This window comes from Chiloscyllium plagiosum, chromosome 9, assembly GCF_004010195.1.
Source record: "Chiloscyllium plagiosum isolate BGI_BamShark_2017 chromosome 9, ASM401019v2, whole genome shotgun sequence".
NCBI classification, from domain to species: Eukaryota; Metazoa; Chordata; class Chondrichthyes; order Orectolobiformes; family Hemiscylliidae; genus Chiloscyllium; species Chiloscyllium plagiosum.
This window is the reverse complement of record NC_057718.1, coordinates 1,226,802-1,249,009: the sequence shown is the minus strand read 5'-3', so window position 1 is coordinate 1,249,009 and position 22,208 is coordinate 1,226,802. Positions and strand designations below refer to the sequence as shown.

Below are 22,208 nucleotides of genomic sequence, written 5' to 3'. Positions count from 1 at the left end.
TACAATTGGGCAGAGTCAACCTAGATTTATGAAAGGGAAATCACATTTAATAAACTTGTTGGAGTTTTTTTGAATATCTAATCAGAAGAATAGATAAAGGGGAAATGATAGACGTGGTTATGTTTAGAATTCAGAAAAGTTTTGATAAGGTTCAGAACAAGAGGTTAATTATCAAAATTAAAGCACATGGAATTAGGGGGAATGTATTGTCAAGAATTATGAACTAGGCAATTGATAGAAAATAGTTTGGGCATAAATTGGTTATTTTCAGGTTGTGACAAGTGAGGCCAGGCAAGGACCAATGCTTGGACTATAGCTTTTCAGAATATATGTCAATGATTTAGATGTGGGAATCATATAATACTTCCAAGTTTGCAGATGACATAAAACTAAATGTGAGAAGGTTGCAAAGATACTTCAAAGGGATTTGGAGAGTCTAAATGAATGGGCAAAAATTTGGCAGATGAAGTAGAATGTTGAGAAATGTGAGGTGCCCCACTTTGGCAGGAAAACAGAAAGACAAAGAATTTCTTCAATGGTGAGAGTGGGAGGTGTTGAATTTCGAAGAGATTTTATTTTCCTTGCTCATTGATCACTGAAAGTTAACAAGAAGGCACAGCAGGCATTTAAAAAAATTGTTGGCTTTATTGCAAGAGGATTTGAATATAAAACTAGTGAAATTATGTATTATGTAGAGTCTTGGTATGACCACGTGTAGTATATTCTATGTCGTTTGAACTCCTTGCCGAGGGAAATGGTTTATTTGCCATTGAGGGAGTGCCGCATTAGTTCTGAAAACCACATCCTGGGGTGGAAATATGGTGCTACTAGGAAAGATTAAATGGGCTGGGTGTATATTCTCTGGAGTTTAGAAGTAGAGATAATCTTGGATGCAAGAAAAAGGATTCTCCAGCTGGGAGTCTAGAACTCGGGACACAGTCTTAGAATAAAGTGTGAGACTTTTTGAACTGGGATGAGAAACAATTCTTTTAAACAGAAGGTGTTGAATCTTTGGAATTCTCCATGTAGGGGATCATATGGTTCAGACATTCAGTATGGTCAAGGCTGAGATTGATGGATTTATAGATATTGAAGATGTCAAGGCATGCAGTAATAATACGGAAAATGATATTGAGGTAGATGATCAGCTTTGATCTTATTTAATGTTGGAATAATCTTGAAGGGCTGAGGGCTGATTCCAGCTGCAAGCTTTCCTCGAAGTCCCCCCACTCCATCTTTGCTTGAAACTATATCGCTATTTCTTCAGTATCACTGAGTCAAAATCCTAGAACACATCACTCCAGTTGTAGCAACACCACATGAACCACAGCAGACCAATAAGACAGCTCACCACCACTTCCTCCAGATATTATGGACAAGCAATAAATGTCAGATCCCAATCAGCAAATCCCAAACCCCTGAATGAGTTTTAAAAATGTTCCTCTTTCTCATACTCTAGGCACTGGGAGGAATTGCATGGACTTTTGCTACTTTATTGTTTATTCCTAAAGTTAGGGGATTTGCATAATCTGTAAAATACACAACTTTGGCATGTAATTAGTGGAATGAAGGGCTGCACAACCCATTTTACAACATAATCTACATAAAAATAATCACATCCCAGGAGATTGACTTGGTTTGCAAAAAAGAATGTATTTTCCATCCTTCATTTACATATTGTACAGCTCAATAAATAGGAAAATCTTTGCACAGCCCATGATTGGGTCGCAGACTCGTTGAAGCCTTTATGTACAATATTAACTCTTTTATTGATTGCTACATACAGTAAACCGCACAAGGTACATTGCACAGGTTCCTTTCTGGTTCAACAACAGCTTCTTAGAATTGTTATTGTAGATCTATAGACTGCTCCTATATCATACAGCTAAGAATCTTCATTAGGGTTTGCCAATCTATTGATTTTCAGCCTTCTTCTCATGGTCATCTTTGACAATGACATTCCTGAAGAGAGTCAGAAGTGGCTTTTGATCTCTCTCATCCCAAGACTTCATAAAGCCTCCGTAACGCTTGTCTTTCAGTGGTACACTCCATCGGAAGTGGCCAAAATTGTAATCTTCCTCATCTTTTTTCGCCTCTTGTTCAGGGAAGCCATTGTCCATGTTTTCCTGGCGCACATCTTCAGTGTTTAGAAACTGCAATGGCTGGAGATGCATACCGTCAGGACCTAAACTCTGTGGTCCCCTGCCCCACCTGAAATGGTTCATTTTGTAATTCTTCTTCTCTTTCTTCTTGAGATCTTCCAGCATCTCCTCTTCACCTACTTCAGTAGGCTTTACTGGGTAGTCAAAATCAACAGATGCTTCACGCTTCAGTTCAGGACTCATGTTCTCCAATGAATCATCATCAAAGCTATTTGGGTAGACTTTAATAGGCCTCTTCTTCCTGCCCATTGGCTTCCCCCAGCGAAAATGTTCCATAGAGTAGGATCTCTTATCATCCTCCCTAGGAAATGGAATTTCCATCTCCTCACCTTCTATCTGAGAGGTCTGGGACTCTATAGCAGGGAGGTTATTCAGGAATGCCAGAACAGGTTCATCTTCTCGTTTGTTGTCTGAAATCTCAGTGTTATTGCCTCTTTTTTTCCCAAATTTATTCCAGCGGAAATGGCCCATAACATAATTCCTGATGCTTTCTTCAATTGGCTGCAGGTGGCCATTTCCAGGATAGATTGGAGATTCGAGGGTCTTGTCCACTTTGCAGGCTTCAATACATTCCTGTGAAGAACAAATGGAAGATGAATTGTTACTTCCATGCACACATTTTTGATATACCTTGACTTGAACTCAGAGTTTGTCAAAATATCATATTCAGTGCTGGCCTCATGGATTCACAAAACTGGAACAGTGTAGAAGGAGGCCCCATGTGCCATCATGTCTGCAACAACTCTCCAAATGAACAGCTCACTTTGTTCCATTAGACTGCTTTCTCCTGTTAACCCTGCACATAATTCCTTTTCAAATAGCCATCTAATTCCCTCTTGAATACCTACATTGAGTCATAGATTTATAGTCATAGAGATGTACAGCACGGAAACAGACCTTCAGGCCAACTCTTGCATGTTGATCAGATATCCTAAATTAATCTAGTCCCATTTGCCAGCACTTGGCCCTCATCCCTCGAAACCTTTCCTATTCAATATCCATCCATATGCCTTTTAAATGTAATTGTACCAGCCTCCACCACCTCGTCTGACAGCTCATTCCATATACGTACCACCCCCATCTGCATGAAAAAAATGACCCTTAGGTCCCTTCTAAATCTTTCACCTCTCACCTTAAACCTGTTCTGGATTCTCCTACCCTGGGGAAAGGACCTTGACTATTCATCCTATCCATGCCCCTCATAATTTTATAAACTTCTATAAAAGCTTCCAATAATCCAGGGAAAATAGACCCAGTCCTACTTAGCCTCTCCCCATAGCTTAAACGTCCCCTCCAACCCTGCAACATCCTTGTAAATCCTTCTCAAGTTTCATAACATCTTTCCTATATCAGGAAGACCAGAATTAAACACAATATTCCAAAAGTGGCCTAACCAATGTCCTGTACAGTGGCAACATGACCTCCCAACTCCTGTACTCAATGCATTGATCATTAAAGGCAAGTGTACCAAACACCTTCTTCATTATCCTGTCCACCTGTGACTCCACTTTCAAGGAACTATGAACCTGCACCTGAAAGAACCTATCTCCATCACAACCTCAAAGCATTCCAGAATTGAAACACTGGCTGCGTGATAAAAACATTTCCTGTTATCATTTTTGTTTTATTCACTAGTTATTTTAAATCTGTGTCCTCTGATTCTCAATCCTTTTATGAATGGTAATGGTTTCTCCCAATCTACACTGTTCGGGCCCATCAGGATTTTGAAAACTTCTTTCAAATCGCCTCTCTCTAGCGAAAACATTTTCAGCTTTTCGGATTGCTCATCATTGAAATTCCATATCCGTGCAAATGCTATCATGGTCTCTTCTGCACTTCTCCAATGTGATCACAATCTTCTTAAAGTATGGTGCACAGATCTGGGTGCAATCTCCAGCTGAGGTCAAATTAGTGTTTTAACAACAGAGGTCGCAGCACTGATCCTTGCAGAACACCATTGATCACAAACTTCCAGTCAGAAAAACACCCCTCCGCAAGTATCTTCCATGACCAAGCCAATTTGGTATCCAACTTGCCAACTCACCATAAATTCCCTGCAATAAAGGGGCCTAATATTGTTATCACTAGACTATCAATCCAGAAATTCAGATAATGTTCTGGGGACCTGGGTTTGAATGGCAGATGGTGGAATTTAAATTCAGTTTAAAAAATCTGGAATTAAAAATCTACTGATGACCATGAAATTATTTGTTGATTGTCAGAAAAACTCTTTTCATTCACTGATGTCCTTCGGAGAAGGAAATCTATCATCCTCACCTTGTCTGGCTTACATATGACTCCAGACCCACAACAATGTGATTGAGTTATAATTGTCTTCTGAAATAGTGTGGCAAACCATTCAACTATATGAATCGCTTCAAAGTCTCAAGAAAGAAATAAAACCAAATGGACCACCTGGCATCAACCAAGGCACTGGAAAAAACAAAGGCCGAAACAGCATTGTCCACCTTGCAAAGTCCTCCTTATTAACATCTGGGAGCTAATGCCAAAATTGGGAGGGACTAGTCAAACAACAGCCCGACACTGTCATACTCATGGAAGCATATCTTACAAACAATGTTGCAGCCACCACTATCACCATTCCAGGATACGTCCTGTCCAGACAGATCCAGCAGAGGTAGTGACACTATGGCATACAGTAGGAGGGAGTTGTCCTGGAGTGTTCAACATTGACTCCAGACCCCAAGAAGTCTCATGGCTTCAGGTTAAACATGGCAAGGTAACCTCCTGTTGAACAATACTTGGAGGAAGCACTAAGGATGGCATGAGCACAAAATGTACATTCCGTGGGGAATTTCAATGTCCGTTACCAAGAGTGGCTCAGCAGCAGCACTACAGATCAAGCTGGCCGGGTCCTCAAGTACATAGCTGCTTTACTGGGTCTGCAACAGATGGTGAGGGAACCACAAGAAGGAAAAATATACTTGGCCTTGAAATAACTCCACAAAGGCTGGTATTCTGTCACCAAGTCACCCTTTACACATGCAAGGCATTTGACACTTGTCCAGCTTTGTCAGAGCCTGTGAACAAAACCCATAACACTTCTGTTTATATCTGGGGTGGGGCTCCATTATTGAACCAGGTTCAATCAAGGAACTCCTATTCTATGAGGTCCGGCTGGCTAATCTCATTATAATCACTACGTCCCTCCTCTATAAGTCCAGGGACATGGGCCTGTTCTTTTTCTTGTAACCTCTCCTGCGGTGTTTTCACACTGGGTCCAGTTCCTCTGCCCCAGCCTTGATACAGGTGGCATGTACCAGACCGTGCCACCCCTGTTGCACCAGGATTGCCTTGGAAGAAATTCAACCTCTTCTTCAGGTGGTAAAGGCCTTGAGGCTGCGACACCGACTGTGTCCATCTCAGACTCTAAAGTTTCTTCGCGCTAGGCAGAGAGGTGTACCTTACAGGTTCTAACAGCCTTTCCAGCTGTTCTGAAGGACCGGATATGTTTTGTTCCTGCCCCATTTGCGAGCTTGCACCTTTCGTGTGGTTCACATGCTTGTTCAGAGCGCATAATCTACTCGAACTTTATACTTCACAGAGCCTGAACTCACATTGAACATGTCTCTTGCTTAGAAGAGTCTTGAGTCCAGTATTGGCATTCCTAATGTCCGTTCACTTACTGTCCCCTCCCCCCCCCCCACCTCCCTCAAGTCCAAGAAGATTAGATTTCTCCTCATTAGAATTTTTGATGGAGCTATCCTGTAGTTGCATAAGGGCTAATCAAATAATCAAACGGAGACCAGATCAGTTTCATATCGAGTGAAGCTGTAGACTGTCTCTTTAAGTCTGCCTTCAAAGTTTGGTCTGCTGTTTCTACCAGACCACTGGATTATGGATGGTTTGGAACTGTCCTTTACTACAATCAATGGGAACTGAACCAGCTGCTTCTTATACATGATCAGAACCAAAGTTGTACTCTTAATCTAAAAAAACGTTCCCTGATGTATGTTCTCAGTCTAACCAAAGTCTTACGCACACTGAAAGGTTGGAGTGCAGAGTGAATTTTGTTAAAGACTGATTCTGTGATCACTGATACAGCCACACCAGCATCAAGCTCCATTAGAACCCGGTGACCATTTAACCAGATGTTTATCTTGATTGGATGTTGCTGAGCAATTTAACTGCTCCAAACCAGCTGTAGGTGGGCTTTCCAGTCTCCTGGATACCAGCCTATGAGTTCCCTGACTCAGTCCAGGTCTGGTCAGACTCCTTTACTGTCTCGAGTCCACGTAGCACTGCACCTATAATGCTGTGAGGGGCAGGATCCTGAAGAAAAGGTTAACCATTTGGCTGAGACTTGGCTTTGCTTTGGTGTTTTGCTATTGGCTGACATGGAGTCCCTCTGTTTAGGATATGTCCAGAGTGAGGCTGGGCAATTGCCTTTGTTCAAGTGATGTCCCCCAAGGTCAATCAAGGAGGGTGTCCCCTTCCATCAGTGTACCCTGTAATTCCACTTGCTGCCTTTTCCAATGACAAAGCCAGTTGTAGTGTCTGTCTGAATTCCAGTTGGTCTTCAGCAATAGGCACTTTTGTAAGGTTATAGTATTCATCCCACAAACTGAACAGTCTCTCAGCATCTCATTCAGATCAAACCAAAGTCACATGCCTCTGCCAATCGACAGAACCTTATCAAAAATCCAGACACTGATTTCCCTGGTTCTCAATCTGCCAAATAAAATCAATTTTGTTTCAGAATTAGAGGAGGTTTAGGGTTGTAATATTCCTTAGCTAAATCCATCAACTCTTGAAAGGTTTTAGTATCCAGTGCCTCAGGAAAAAGTTTAGCTCCTAATAACCATAAAAAGCAGCAGGCACACATGCTGTCAGGGGAATTACTCATTGCTTTTCATCTTCCCCAATGTCATTTGCCCGGAAAAAATAACTCATCTTTCCACAGACTGGGCCAAGTCTTCGACAGCAGGTTCAAACAAGTCAAGCTTTTCAAATAATAACATGATGCCAGAAATGCTTACCACAACTCAAAGATGACTGTTGCAAGTGAATTTCTTCAGGAATGTATTTTTTCTCTTGTCACCACTGAAATAATTTCATAGAGGCTAGTATCCTATCACCAAGTCACCCTTTATTGACACAAGCACAGTTCTTGATACTGGTCCAGCTTCATCACAGCCAGCTCTCAGAGTGAACAGAACCTCTGATATTTCTGTTTATATCTGTCAGGTAGGGTATCGTGATTGTTCTAGGCTAATAGCCCCAACTCTCAGAGTCATAATCTTTGAGGGACACCTGGCATCCATGAGGCGCTGTGGGTCATCAACAGCAGCAGAATTGTACTTGAGCACAATCTGCAACCTCATGGCCCGGTATATCCCCCACTCAAGCCAGGGGATCAACCCTGGTTCAATAGAGTATGAAGAACACATCCCAGGAGCAGCACCAGCCATACTTGAAAATGAGGTGTTAACCTGTTAAAGCTACCAAATAGGACTACTTGCATGCCAAACAGCTTAAGCAGCAAGTGATGGACAGAGGTAAGTGATCCTACAACCAACGGGATCAGATCTATGTTCTGCAGTCCTGCCACATCTAGTCATGAATGTGCTCGACAACTAAACAAATCACTGGAGGAGGAGCCCAGCACATCAGTGCAAAAGATAAGGCTGAAGATTTCACAGCAATCTTCAGCCAGAACTGCCAAATGGATGATCCATCCTGGCCTCCTCCCATGGTACCCAACATCACAGATACCAGTCTTCAACCAATTCAATTCACTCCCCATGACATCAAGAGATGGTTGGAGACAATGGATACTGCAAAGGCAATGGGCTCTGAGAATATTCCAGCAATAGTACTGTAGATATGTGCTCCAGAACTTGCCACTCCTTAGCCAAGCTATTCCAACACTGGCATCTACCCGACAATGTGGAAAATTGTCCAGGTATATCCTGTACATAAAAAGCAGGACAAATCCAACACAACTAAATACCGCCCCATCAGTCTACTCTCAACCATCAGTAAAGTGATGGAAGGTGTCAATCAATAGTGCTATCAGCACCTGTTCAGCAATAGCCTGCTCAGTGACGCCCAGCTTGGGTTCCACCAGGGACACTCAGCTCCTGACCTCATTACAGCCTTGGGTCAAACATGGACAAAAGAGCTGAATTCTCGAAGGGAGGTGAGAGTGACAATCCTTGACATCAAGGCTGAATTTGATTGATTGTGGTATCAAGGAGCCCTTGCAAAACTGGGATCACTGGGCCTCAGGAATAAACTCTCTATCAGTTGGAGTCATGTCTGGCACATAGGAAGATGATCCTGGTTGATGGAAGTCAGTCACCTTAGCTCCAGGACATTTCTGCAGGAATTCCTCAGGGTAGTGACCTCAGCCCAACTATCTTCAGTTGCTTCATCAATGATTTTCCTCCATCATAAGGTCAGAATTGGAGATGTTCACCAATGGATGTGCAATGTTCAGTATCATTTGTGACTCCTCAGAAACTGAAGCAGTACATGTTCAAATGGAACAAGATCTGGACAATGTCCAGGTTTGGGCTGACAAGTGGCAAGGAACATTCACGCCACACAAATGCTAGGTAATGCCCATCATCATTTAGAGACAATCTAACCACTGTCACTTGATATTCGATGATGTTCCCATCACTGAGTCTCCCAGTATCAACATCTTGGGAGCTACCATTGATGAGAAACTCAACTGGACTCGTCACATAAACACAGTGACTACAAGAATAGGTCAGAGACTAGGAATACTGTGGTGAGTATCATAGAATCCCTACAGTATAGAAACAGGCCCTTCAGCCCTCAAAGTCCATACCGACCCTCTGAAGAGTACCCCACCCAGTCCCATTCACCCAACTCAATTACTCTACATTTCCCCTGACTAATGCACCTAACCTACATATCCCTGAACACTATGGGCAATTTAGCACAGCCAATTCACCTACCTGCACATCTTTGGATTGTGGGATGAAGCCGGAGCACCCAGAGGAAACCTACGTAGACACGGGAAGAATGTGCAAACTCCACATAGACAGCCACCTGAGGCTGGGATCAAACCCGGGTCCTGGATGCTGTGAGGCAGCAATGCTAACCACTAAGCCACTGTGCTCCTGATTCCCCAAAACTCATGCATTATCTATAAAGCAAAAGTGTGATGGAATACTCTCCACTTGCTTGAATGAATGCAACTCCAACAACGCTCAAGGAGCTTGACACCATCCAAGACAAAGCAGCCACTTGATTGCCGTGACATCCACAAACATCCACGGTGTCTACCACCAATGCTCAGTAGTAGCACTGTGTACTATCAACAAGATGCACTTCAGAAATTCACCAAACTTCCTCAAATAACACCTTCCAAACCCACAACCACTTCCATCTCGAAGGACGAGGGCAGCAGATACATGTGAACACTACCTTCAAGTTCCCCTCCAAGCCACTCACCATCCTGACTTGGAAATCTATCATTATTCCTTCACTGTCACTGATGAAGGTCCTAGAATTCCCTCCTTCAGGGCATTGTGTGTCATTCCACAGCAGGTGGACTGCAGTGATTCAAGAAGGCAGCTCACCACCACCTTCTCAAGGGGCAACTAGAGATGGGCAGTAAATGCTGGCTAGCTGATGATGCCAACATCCCACAAATGAATAATCTTAAAAAATTGACTTTCTGGACCAGCCTATCATGAGGGACTTTGTCAAATACTTCAGTAAGGTAATGTAAACACCATCTACTGCCTAACCCTCATTAATCAATTTCATCACTTCCTCAAAAACCTTGATATTATTGTGAGATAAGGCCTCCTCTGCATAAAGGAGAAGGTGAGGACTGCAGATGCTGGAGTACCGGAGTTGAAAAATGTGGTGCTGGAAAAACACAAGCAGGCCAGGCAGCATCCGAAGAGCAGGAAAATCAACGTTTAAGGGCTTATGCCCGAAACGTCAATTCTCCTGCTCCTCGGATGCTGCCTGGCCTGTTGTGTTTTTTCCAGCACCACATTTTTAAACTCCTCTGCATAAATTCATGCTGACTATTCCTAATAAGTCTATTTTTAGATTAGATTAGATTAGATTAGATTACTTACAGTGTGGAAACAGGCCCTTCGGCCCAACAAGTCCACACCGACCCGCCGAAGCGTAACCCACCCATACCCCTACATTTACCCCTTTACCTAACACTACGGGCAATTTAGCATGGCCAATTCACCTGACTTGCACATCTTTGGAGTGTGGGAGGAAACCGGAGCACCCGGAGGAAACCCATGCAGACACGGGGAGAACGTGCAAACTCCACACAGTCAGTCGCCTGAGGCGGGAATTGAACCCGGGTCTCTGGCGCTGCGAGGCAGCAGTGCTAACCACTGTGCCACCGTGCCGCCCACAAATGCAAGTCAATCTTGTCCCTAAAAATCATCTCCAATAATTTCCCTCGCAATGATGTGAGGCTCACTGGCCTATAATTTCCTGGATTATCTTTATTGCTCTTCAAGAACAAAGGAACAATATTGGCTACGCCCCAGTCTTTTGGGAACTCACCTGTGGTTAAAGAGGACACAAAGATCTCTGTCAAGGCCCCACAAATCTCCTCCCTTGCCTCCTTCATTATTTTGGGATAGATCCAATCAGGCCCTGGGGATTTATCTATCTTAATATTTTTCAACACACTCAACACTTACTCCTTAATGTCAACAAGCCCTTATCTAAATTCATCATCACCCATGTCCTTCTCCTTGGTGAACACCGATGCAAAGGACTCATTGAGAACCTCATCCACCTCCTCTGGCTCCACACATAAATTCCCTCCTTTGTCCTTCCCTAATTACCCTTTTACTCCTAACATACATATGAAATGCCTTGGGATTCTCCTTAATCCAATTTGCCAAAGATATTTCATGGTTCCTTCTACCCCCCTAATTTCGTTTTTTACATTCTTTTCTGCTTCCTTTATACTCAAGTACCTGGTTTGATTTCAGTTTCCTAAACCTTACATATGCTTCCATTTTCTTTTTAACTAAACTTAGATCTCTCAGCACCCAAGATTCTCAAATCTTGCCATCTTTATCTTTCATCCTCAGAGGAACATGTAAGTCCTGAACTCTGGTCAACTGGCTTTTAAAGGATTCTGACATGTCAGATGTGGATTTATCTTCAAACAGCTGGCCCCAATCCAATTTTTCCAGTTACTGCCTCATAATGTCATAATTAACCCGCCCCCATATTAGCACTTTCACCCAAGAAGCAATCTTCTCTTTTTCCATAACTATCCGAGACCTAATGGAATTATGACCACTATTCCCAAAATGCTATCCCTCTGAAACTTTGATCACCTAGCCCAATATGGCTAATATGGCTCCTTCCCTGTTGGACTATCCATATGTTGTTTCAGGAATTTTTCCTGGATGCGTCTAACAAATTCTACCCCATCTACATCCCTGGTATTAAGGGAGTCTCAGTGAATATTGGAGGAATTAAAATAAGCCACTACAACAACACTGTTGTTTTTACATTTTCTATGTCCTGTCTATATTTCTGTTCCTCTATCTCCTGCTGCCTAATGGGAAGCCAAGAATATAATTCCATAATCGTGATAGCACCTTTCTTATTCCTAACTTCTACCAATATTGTCTTGCTGGATGAACCCTGCAAGAAGTCTACTCTTGATTCTCACCTTAACTCCCTCCCCCCCCATTCCATCCCTGTCTATCCAACCTGAAACATTTAAACTGTTGAACATTGAGCTGCCAGTCCAGTCCTTCTCTTATTCTGGATCAGTGGTGCTGGAAGAGCACAGCAATTCAGGCAGCATCCGAGGACAGGCAAAATCGACGTTTCGGGCAAAAGCCCTTCATCAGGAATAAAGGCAGAGAGCCTGAAGCGTGGAGAGATAAGCTAGAGGAGGGTGGGGGTGGGGAGAGAGTAGCATAGAGTACAATAGGTCAGTGGGGAAGGAGATGAAGGTGATAAGTCAGGGAGGAGAGGGTGGAGTGGATAGGTGGAAAAGGAGATAGGCAGGTAGGACAAGTCCGGACAAGTCATGGGGGCAGTGCTGAGCTGGAAGTTTGGAACTAGGGTGAGGTGGGGAAGGGGAAATGAGGAAACTGTTAAAATCCACATTGGTGCCCTGGGGTTGAAGTGTTCCGAGGCGGAATTGAGGCGTTCTTCCTCCAGGCGTCTGGTGGTGAGGGAGCGGGGGTGGAGGAGGCCCAGCACCTCCATGTCCTCAGCAGAGTGGGAGGGGGAGTTGAAATTTTGAGCCACGGGGCGGTTTGGTTGATTGGTGCGGGTGTCTCGGAGATGTTCCCTAAAGCGCTCTGCTAGGAGGCGCCCAGTCTCCCCAGGCCTTCTCTTAACCAAGTTTCTGGAACAGCTGCCACAATATTGTTCCATGTACTAGTCAAGCAAGAAGGAATTTTGGTTGATGAGTGATTTTGTGACTGGAGGGCAGTATCCATTGGGTTCTGTAAGGCATATATTGGGTCTCCTGCTTTTTGTGGTTTCTATTAATGGTATGTGGTCCAACATAGGAGAAATAACTAATAAGTTTGCAGACAATTCAGAAATTGACCATGTGGTTGATAATGAGGAAAAGATCTGAAGATTTCAGGAAGATATCAATGGACCTAACGGACAAAAGTAATGTATTTAGAGAAGGTTAGCAAGACAATGGAGTCCTCTATAAATTGTTGATATTGACACCGGTCGAGAGGCAGAGACCTTGGAATGAATATCCAAAGATCCCTGAAGGGCGTATGTGGCTGTGTGAAATATGAGCAGAAATTGAAGCCATTCAAACTTTTGAATGTGCTCTTTGTATCAGTCTCCACAGTACAGGACACCAATAGCATTCAAAAATAAGCAAAATAATTAAGAGGCGAAAGGAGCAAGGAAGAAATATACTTGAAGATACTAAAGATACTTGAAACTAAACAGCAGAGTCAGTCAGCAGTGAAGGTCCACTGCCTAGTCAGACAGCTGTGCAGGTTTACTGCTCCATTTGTTTCAGCTGCCATGTGCTCCCTGCTTTGTCACTCTTTCTGCTTTTTAAATTGCTGTTACTTTGATCATTTTCCCCTAAAGTTCTAAAACAATGCAATGGCTTTTATAAAACAGTAATTACTGCTCTTAGAATTTGAGGAAATCAGCTCCAACACTGAAAATACCTCAAAAAAGGAACAGCTCTTACAGATACAATTATTTCCTGTCCTCCATCTTGGATTAACCAGAATCTTTACTCCAATTCATTGAGAAAATGAGATAGATAAAGGAGTAAATGTAGAACTTATGGGTGGGTTTAGTTGAGGGAAACATGGGCTTTCAAAGCAAGAGGATAAGGCAGCATTACAGGGCAGCTATTTGGACAATGACACCTGGAGTGGAACAAGAAGTGACAGTGTATAATGTAGAAAAACAGTAGTAAACAGAATATAAAGGGGAAAAAGTGGTCAAAAAGGCAAAATTAATGGCTGTTGAATGCACAGAGTATTTGGAACAAAATTATTGAATAATCAGCATAAATATGGACTAAGTAATATAATCTTATAGCCATAACAGAGACATGTTTACAAGTAGACCAAAGATGAGAAGTAAATATTCAGGTACAGACAGGAAATAAAAAATAGTGAGGTAGCATTGTTGGTACTGAATAGGTTAAAAATTATAGCAAGAAATGATCTTGAAAGACATAAAATCCATATGGTTAGAGGTTAAGAAATAAAATAGGAAAGAAGACACTGGTATGAGTAATCTATAGGCCCCTAAACAGTAGCTATATGGTGGGACAGAGAATACATCAGGAGATAATGAGAGTGTGTGAGAAATGCAGTTCATTAATCATGTGTGATTTTAATCTTCATGTCTTTGTAGATTGAGACAGTCAGATTGGCAGAGGAAGCCATTAGGAAGAATTCATCCAGTGTGTTCAGGAATGTTCAGGACCATGTCCGAGAACAATGTATTGTGGATCCACTGTGAGATCAGACTATTTTGTCTGTGGTGTGATGTGTAATGAGGCAGGTTTAATAAATATTAATGAAAAAGATCTCCTCTAAAACTCTGACCATGGCATAGTGCAATTTAGCATTCAGTTTGAGAGGAAGGAAGTTGTGCATCTTAAATAAAGGTAATTACAAAGGAATGGTGGCACAGCTGGCTAAAGTGGACTGGGAAAGAAGTCAAGCAGCAAAGTCAGTTGAGACATTATGGTAGATGTTTAAGAAAATAGTTCATAGCGTTCAAAAAAGACATATTCCAATGAGGAAGAAGGATTTTAGAAAGGGTATAAGCCAACCATGGTTAACCAGGGAAATTAAGAATTGTATAAGGATGATTTTTTTAAAAAAAAACACATTAAATATGTAAAGATTAATAATAAGCAAGAGGATTAAGAGAGTTTTAAAAGCTACCAAAAAATGACTGAAAAAGAATTTGAGGGTAAACTTGCAAGTAATATTAAGGCAGACAGCAAGAGCTCAGAGTCATAGAGTCCTGCGGCATGGAGACAGGCCCTTTGGCCCAAACTGCTCCATGCCGACCAAATTTTCCCTCAACGCTACCTCAATTTCCCTGCACTTGGCCCATACCCTTCTGATCCTTTCCTATTCATGTATTTGTCCAAATGCCTTTTAAATGTTGTTAATGTACCCACCCCAACCACTTCTGCTGGCAGCTCATTCCATATGCATACCACCCTCTATGTAAAAGAGTTGGCCCTCAAATTCCCTTTTATTCTTTCCCTTCTAACCTTAAACTGATGCCCTCTAGTCCTCAAATCCCCAACCCTGGGAAAAAGACTGAGTGTATTCACCCTATCCATGCCTCTCATGATCTTATACACTTCTATAAGAACCCTCCTCAGTCTCCTATGCTCTAAAGAAAAACCTCCCAGCTTGTCCAACTTCTCCCGATAGCTCAGACCATTGAGTCCAGGCAACATCCTTGTAAATTTCTTCTTATAACAAGGTGACCAAAACTGAACACAATGCTCCAAGTGCAGCCACACCAATGTCCTGTCTAACTGCAACATAACTTCCCAACTCCTATACTCAATTGCCTGACTGATGAAGGCCGGTGTTCCAAAGCCGTCTTCACTGCCCTGTCTACCTGTGACTCCACTTTCAGAGATCTGTGCACCTGAACTCCATGGTCTCTCTGTTCCATTACACTTCTTAAGGCCCTACCATTCACTATGAAACTCCTACCTTGATTTGACTTTCCAAAATGCAAGACCTCACACTTATCTATATTAAACTCCATTTGCCATTTCTCGGTCCACTTCCCCAGCTGATCAAGGTCCTGCTGCAATTTCTGACAACCTTCCTCACTATCCACAATCCTGCCTATTTTAGTGTCATTAACAAACTTACTAATCATACCTTGGACATTCTCATCCAAATCATTGATATAGATAACAACCAGTTACCTTTAAATAACTAAAAGGAAGAGACAAGCTAACGTAAACATAGGCTCCTTAGTGATTGAGGGGCATCAGGTTTTAGAGAAGAAGATATTAATAGTTCTCCAAAATTACTAAATATTCTGTACATCCTTGTTTACTTTGATCTGCCTGTACTGCTCGTAAATAAAGTTTTTCACTGTGCTTCGGTATATCAATAAATCAGACTGAACATGGTTTTATGAAATGGGAATCATACCTGACAAATTTACTATAACTCTTTGAATGGGTAACAAGTTGGATATGGAGAAGCAGTGGGTGTAATATATTTGGATTTTCAGAAAGCATTTGATAAGGGGCCACACATTAGACTATTTAACAAGAGCATGGCTAGGCGGTAGACTAATTCATATTTGATTTGATTTATTATTGTCACATGTATAAAGAAACAGTGAAAAGTATTGTTGTGCATGCTAACTTGACAAATCATGCATTACACAAGAACATCAGCATAACAGAACCGAATGCAGAATATATTGTAGCCATAGAAAAAGTGCAAAGAAAAATCTATATGTATATGTGAAGGTCTGGTAACTGTTGGCATGTAATTTCACACTTTTTAATGTATTTGATTTATTTATTTTCACATGTATCTTGTTACAAAATACAGTGAAATTTGTTGTATAGTGTTGCCACTCTCTGGCACCATCTTAAAACACAGAAAAATAAACCAAAGCATAGAACATAAAGGCAGAAAAATGAAGAAATAAAGAAAGTGTTCACCTTTACGGTCCTTCTTGTTAAGTGTTCAGTCATGCGCTTGGTAGCCAGGCATGAGTCCAGGTGGCATGGTGGCTCAGTGGTTAGCACTGCTGCCTCACAGCACCAGGGACCTGGGTTTGATTCCAGCCTTGGGCAGCTGACTATGTGGAGTTTGCACGTTCTCTCCGTGTCTACATGGGTTTCATCTGGATGCTCCGGTTTCCTCCCACAAGCCAAAGATTTGCAGGTTCGTTGAATTGGCCATGCTAAATTGCCCATAGTGTTCAGGGTGGGTGCATTAGTCAGGGGTAAAGGGTGAGCAATGGGGTAGGGGAATTGGTCTGGATGGATTACTCTTTGGAGGGCCAGTGTGGACTTGTTGGACCCAATGGCCTGTTTCCACACTGTAGGGATTCTATAGTCCATGATGTCACCATGCTGCCACTGCTGGAGCAAATGTCACCAGCCTTCGGTGCCAATTCACCTCCACCAATGCCCTCAACACTATCAGTTCCTATTGGACCTTGCCAATGCAGATCTCACTGATGCTGCTGGGTACCACACCAGCCCGAGCTCAACTCTGCTTTGGGTCCATTGCTGATGCTGCCAGCTCTCATACTGGGCCCAAACTCACCTCCACCACCTCCATGAACCTGTGCTGGAAGCAGACAGCAGTAATAACCCAAACTCACTTCCATAATAGCAGCTAAGAGTCAATGCTAGGACCACCTTGACAATGCAGAAGCTGCTGGGGACCCAAGCTCACATCTAATACCACTGCCATGAGTCCGTATTACTGAGCCTACTCAAGTCTGCATCGCAAGGCCCACTCAGAACTGCTAAAGCCTTCACCATGACCAAGCTCATCACCAAGAGGTAAGTAAACTAAAATAGCAGAGAGAAAAGAAAACAAGAGGAGAGAGAAAAAAAGGAAAGAAACGAAAAGAAAAGCAGACGGTGTGACCCCCACCTTCACCACAGTATCATTGATACAGACAAGGGTGTGTCCTCTACTCTGCTTCCTGAAACTAAGAACCAGCAGCTTTGTTTGGCTGACATTGAGGGAGAGATTGTTGTATTTACACCATTCAAGTAAGCTCTCTATCTCTTTCCTGTACTCTACCTTGTTGTTATTTGAGATCTGGTTCACTATGGTGGTGTCATCAGCAAATTTGTATATGGAGTTTGAGCTGAATTTGGTGAGTGTAAAATGAGTACAGTAAGGGGCTGAGTACACAGCCTTGCAGGGCATTAGTGTTGAGGATTATTGTGGAAGAGATGTTGTCACCCATCATTACTGATTGCAGTCTGTGGGTCAGGAAATCCAGGATCCATTTGCAGCGGCGGGGGAGGGAGGGGGGTGGGGGAGCTCAGTCTGAGGTCTCAGAGTTTGGAGATGAGTTTTGTTGGAACTGTGGTGTTGAAGGTGGAGCTAAAATTAATAAATAGGAGCCAATAATAGAAGACAGAGAGTTGGGATAAAGGAGGCATTTTCAGGATAACAACCTGTAACTAGTGCCACAGGGATCAATGCAGGGGCCACAGTTATTTACAATATATATTATTGACTTGAATGTGGAAAATGAAAGTACTATACCCAAGTTTGCAGATGACATAACAATAGGTTGAAAAGAAAGTGGTGAAGGTGACACAAAGAGTCTGCAGAGGGATAAAGACAGATTGAGCAAGTGGACAAAAACCTGGCAGATGGAATATAATATGGGGAAATGTGAGGTTATGCAGTTTGGCAGGAAGAAGAGAGAAGTTGAATATTATTTAAATAGAGAAAAAAAAACTGCAGAAAACTACAGAAATGAAGGATTTGAGAGTCCTCGTCCATGCATCAAAAAAGCTGGTATTCAACTTCAGCGGGTAATAGGAAAGGAAAAAGGAATTTTGGCCTTGGTTTCAAAAGGAACAGGTTATAAAAGTAGGCAGAGATTTAAAAATTATAAAAGATACTAGTCAGACCACAGCTGGAATACTATGAACATTCTTGTGCCCCTTCTGTAAGGAAAGATCTACCAGCATTGGAGGCAGTCCAGAGAAGATACACAAGGCTGATACCCAGATTTGAGGCACTGATTCATGAAGAAAAGTTGGGAAAATTGGGCCTATACTCATTCAAGTTTAGAGGATCAAGAGAAGACCTTAATTAAACAAAAAAAAATCCACAGTGGTCTTGGCAGGGAAGATGAAGAAAGGTTGTGTCCCCTTGTATTAATAGTCGAGGACCAGAGGGTGTAACCTCAGAGTGATGGTTTACCATTTAAGACAGAGATGAAAAGGAATTTCTTTTCTCAGAAGTTGGAAAGTCTGTGGAATTCTTTACCACATAGGGCTTTGAAGATTAATTTGTTAAGTATAATCAAGGCTAAGGTAGCCAGCTTTCTAATCAGTACGGGAATCAAGGGTGATTATGAAAAGGCTGGAAAGTGAGTTGAGGGTTATCAGATCAGCCCTGATCTCACTGAATGGTGGAGAGGACTCAATGGGCCAAGTGTTACTTCTGCTCCAATGTCATAAGGTCTTATACCTTTGCTCCTATAATTCAAGTCATTGATGTAAATTGTAAAAGGTTAAGGCTCTGGCACAGACCTCTGCAAGACTCTTCATCCTGCCTCTCAGAAAGAGACCCTCTTATACATTCTCTTTGTTATGCATACTCCCTGAAGAGCTTTTATTTTCTGAGATAATCTTTGATGTGGCACCTTTTCAAATACCTTAAGAATCATTTTTAACATCTCGGAAACTGTCAAACTTTGCCTGGAACTCAATGACTGACCCCCTGCAGCTCCATAAAATGGAGAATTCCAAAGATTCACCACCCTTTCACCAGTGAAGAGGTTCCTCCTCAACACCGTCCGCAATTACTTACCTTTTATTCTGAGACTGTGATCCTGATTCTAGAATACCCCAAGCAAATCAGTTTGAATGAGTTTACCTCTTCTACTTCTAACCTCTTCTTTGGAGGTCCAACCTTTATAGGACAAAATGGAGTTACAGGCAAAAACCCTCAGAACATTTAAAATTTACTTGAATTGTGTACTTGAAGTGCTGAAACTTTCTGGGCACAGATCAAATGCTGGAAGGTAGGATTGATTGCTTGACTGTTTCTCAACTGACAAAAACATTAAGGACCAAATGGGTACATTCCATGTCATACATGTCTGCGATTTTGATGTGGCATAACGGGAATGTGAGAAAGATCATTTTACGCGCTAAGTGGTAATAACTTGGCACCTACCAAATTGGTGAGATGGAGAATAACACTAATTTCAAAAGGAAATCAAATGGTACCTTCAGGAAATAAACTTGCAGGGCAGAGGAATGGGATTGGACTGCTTACATAGTCCTTATGTGCTCCACTTGGAGGTATGGACAAAGTAGTGCTATGGAGCACAGCAGGTCAGGCAGCATCCGAGGAGCAGGAAAATTAATGTTTCGGGCAAAACCCTTCATCGGGAATCCTGATGAAGGGCTTTTGCCTGCGACATCGATTTTCCTGTTCCTCGGATGCTGCCTGACCTGCTGTGCTTTTCCAGCACCACCCTAATCTAGACTCTGATCTCCAGCATCTGCAGTCCTCATTTTCGCCTCCTTCAGTGCTATAGCCACTCTATACAGTACATAGATGCTATGATTATGACACAGGGACAAGTAACCCTGCCATTGAGTGTGGGTAGGCTACAAAGTTGTGGAAGGAAGGGAATCGGGATCAATCCCTTGCCAATCCTCATTTCATTCACATCTGTGCCATTGGACTTTAATTTAGGGTTAGAAAGACAAGCTCAGGGGCAAGGATCCAACTTTGATGTATTTTAATTCATTAGTGGGATGTGGGCAATACTGGCTGGGCCAGCATTTCCTGCCCATCCCTACTTGCCCTTGGAAGATGGTGGTGAGCTGCTCTCTTGAACCACTGCAGTCCATATCATGTAGGTGCACCCACAGTGCTATTTGGAAGTAAGTTCCATAGACCCATAGACCACAATCAGTAAGAATAGGTGACAACACCTCCTCCACCCTAATACTCAACACCAGAGCCCCGCAAGGCTGCATACTCAGCCCCCCCACTGTACTCCTTATACACTGTATAGCAAAGCTCTGCCCCAACTCCATTTAAACATTTACTGATGACACCATCGTTGTAGGGAGGATCTCACACAATGATGAAATAGAATACAGGAAAGAAATAGAGAGTTTAGCAGCATGATGCAAAGGCAAGAATCTCTCCACCAGCATCAACAAAACAAAGGAGTTGGTTATTGACTTGAGGAAGTGGAGTGGAGGGCACATTCCTGTTTGCATAATGGTACTGAGCTGGAGATATTCATGAGTGTCAAGTTCTTCTGAGTGACAATCACTGACAATCTATCCTAGTCCACCCATGTCGATGTAATGGTCATGAAAGTACAACAAATTCTTTGCTTCCTCTTGAGGTTAAGGAAACTTCGCATGTCCAAAAGGACTATAACTGTCTTAGTTTTAACAGAGTTGTGAATGAAGATAAGGGAGGCCCACAGGCTATGGTGCCAAACTAGAGCAGGGCCAATTTTGGGACCATTAGGATCTAGCAGAGGTCGATGGGTGAGTTTCTTAAAAGGAAAAGGAGTGACTAGCAAATGGGAGTCTTTTAATAGTGTGATATCAAGAGTGCAGGGACAGTATGTCCCTATTGGCTGAAGGTTAAAAACTGGCAGGTTTCGGGATCCCTGGATGACAAGGGCTATTGAGGCTCTGGTCAGGAAAAAGAAGACGGCATACATTGGGTTTAAGCTATCGCTCTCAAGTGAATCCCCAGATGACTACAAAAACTGTAGAAGCACACTTCAGAGTGAAATCAGAAAAGCAAAAAGAGGGGATGTGCTGGACCTGGCAGATCATGTTAAAGATCATCCCAAGAGGTTCTACAGCTGTATTAAGAGTAAAAGAGTGGATAGGGAGAGAATTGGTCCCCTTAAAGACCAGCATGACCATCTATGTGTGGAGCCAAAGGAGGTGGGGGAGATTTTTAATAAATGTTTCTCCTCAGTGATTACTAAGGAGAGAATCATGGAGGCTAAGGAAATAAGAGAAACAATTAGGGATGTTTTGGGACACATACATGTTACCAGAGGGAAAGTGTTTGCAGCCTTAACAACGCATTAAAGTGGATAAAGCCCTGGGCCTGATCAAATCCATCCTTGGACATTGTCAGAAGCTGGGGAAGAAATTGCAGAGGCTCTTGCGAGGATTTTTGCTTCGTCTTTAGCCTCTGGTGAGGTTCTGGAAAACTGGAGGGTGGCTAATGTTGTTCTACTTTTAAGAAAGGTAGCAAAAACAAGCCAGGGAGTTACAGGCCAGTGAGCCTGACATCAGTGGTAGGCAAGTTGTTGCAAAGGAAACTGAGCGACAGGATCAACCAATATTTGGATAGTCAAGACCTGATTAGGGATAGCCAGCATGGATTTTGTGTGCGGGAAGTCATGCCTGATAAATCTTTTAGAGTTTTTTGAAGAGACAACCAAGAGGACGGTGACATCTTGCAAAATGTCCAGATTACAGAGGAGGAAGTGCTGGATGTCTTGAAACGGGTAAAGGTGGATAAATCCCCAGGACCTGATCAGGTGTACCTGAGAACTCTGTGGGAAGCTAGAGAAGTGATTGCTGGGCCTCTTGCTGAGATATTTGTATCATGGATAGTCACAAGTGAGGTGCTGGAAGACTGGAGTTTGGCAAACATGGTGCCACTGTTTAAGAAGGGTGGTAAAGACAAGTCAGGGAACTATAGACCAGTGAGCCTGACCTCGGTGGTGGGCAAGTTGTTGGAGAGAATCCTGAGGGACAGGATGTACATCTATTTGGAAAGGCAAGGACTGATTCGGGATAGTCAACATGGCTTTGTG

General features: G+C 42.6%; 1 protein-coding gene across 1 annotated transcript in view; it reads right to left on the bottom strand.

Annotated features, from left to right (window-relative positions):
- Positions 1-1,633: 1,633 nt before the first annotated feature.
- Positions 1,634-22,208, bottom strand: part of pomca (proopiomelanocortin a) — a 38,193-nt gene continuing 17,618 nt past the window's right edge. Inside the window, exon 3 of the mRNA XM_043695221.1 lies at positions 1,634-2,735. Coding sequence (XP_043551156.1) covers positions 1,914-2,735 — 822 coding nt within the window. The 3' untranslated portion in view covers positions 1,634-1,913. The remainder of the gene's footprint in view (positions 2,736-22,208) is intronic.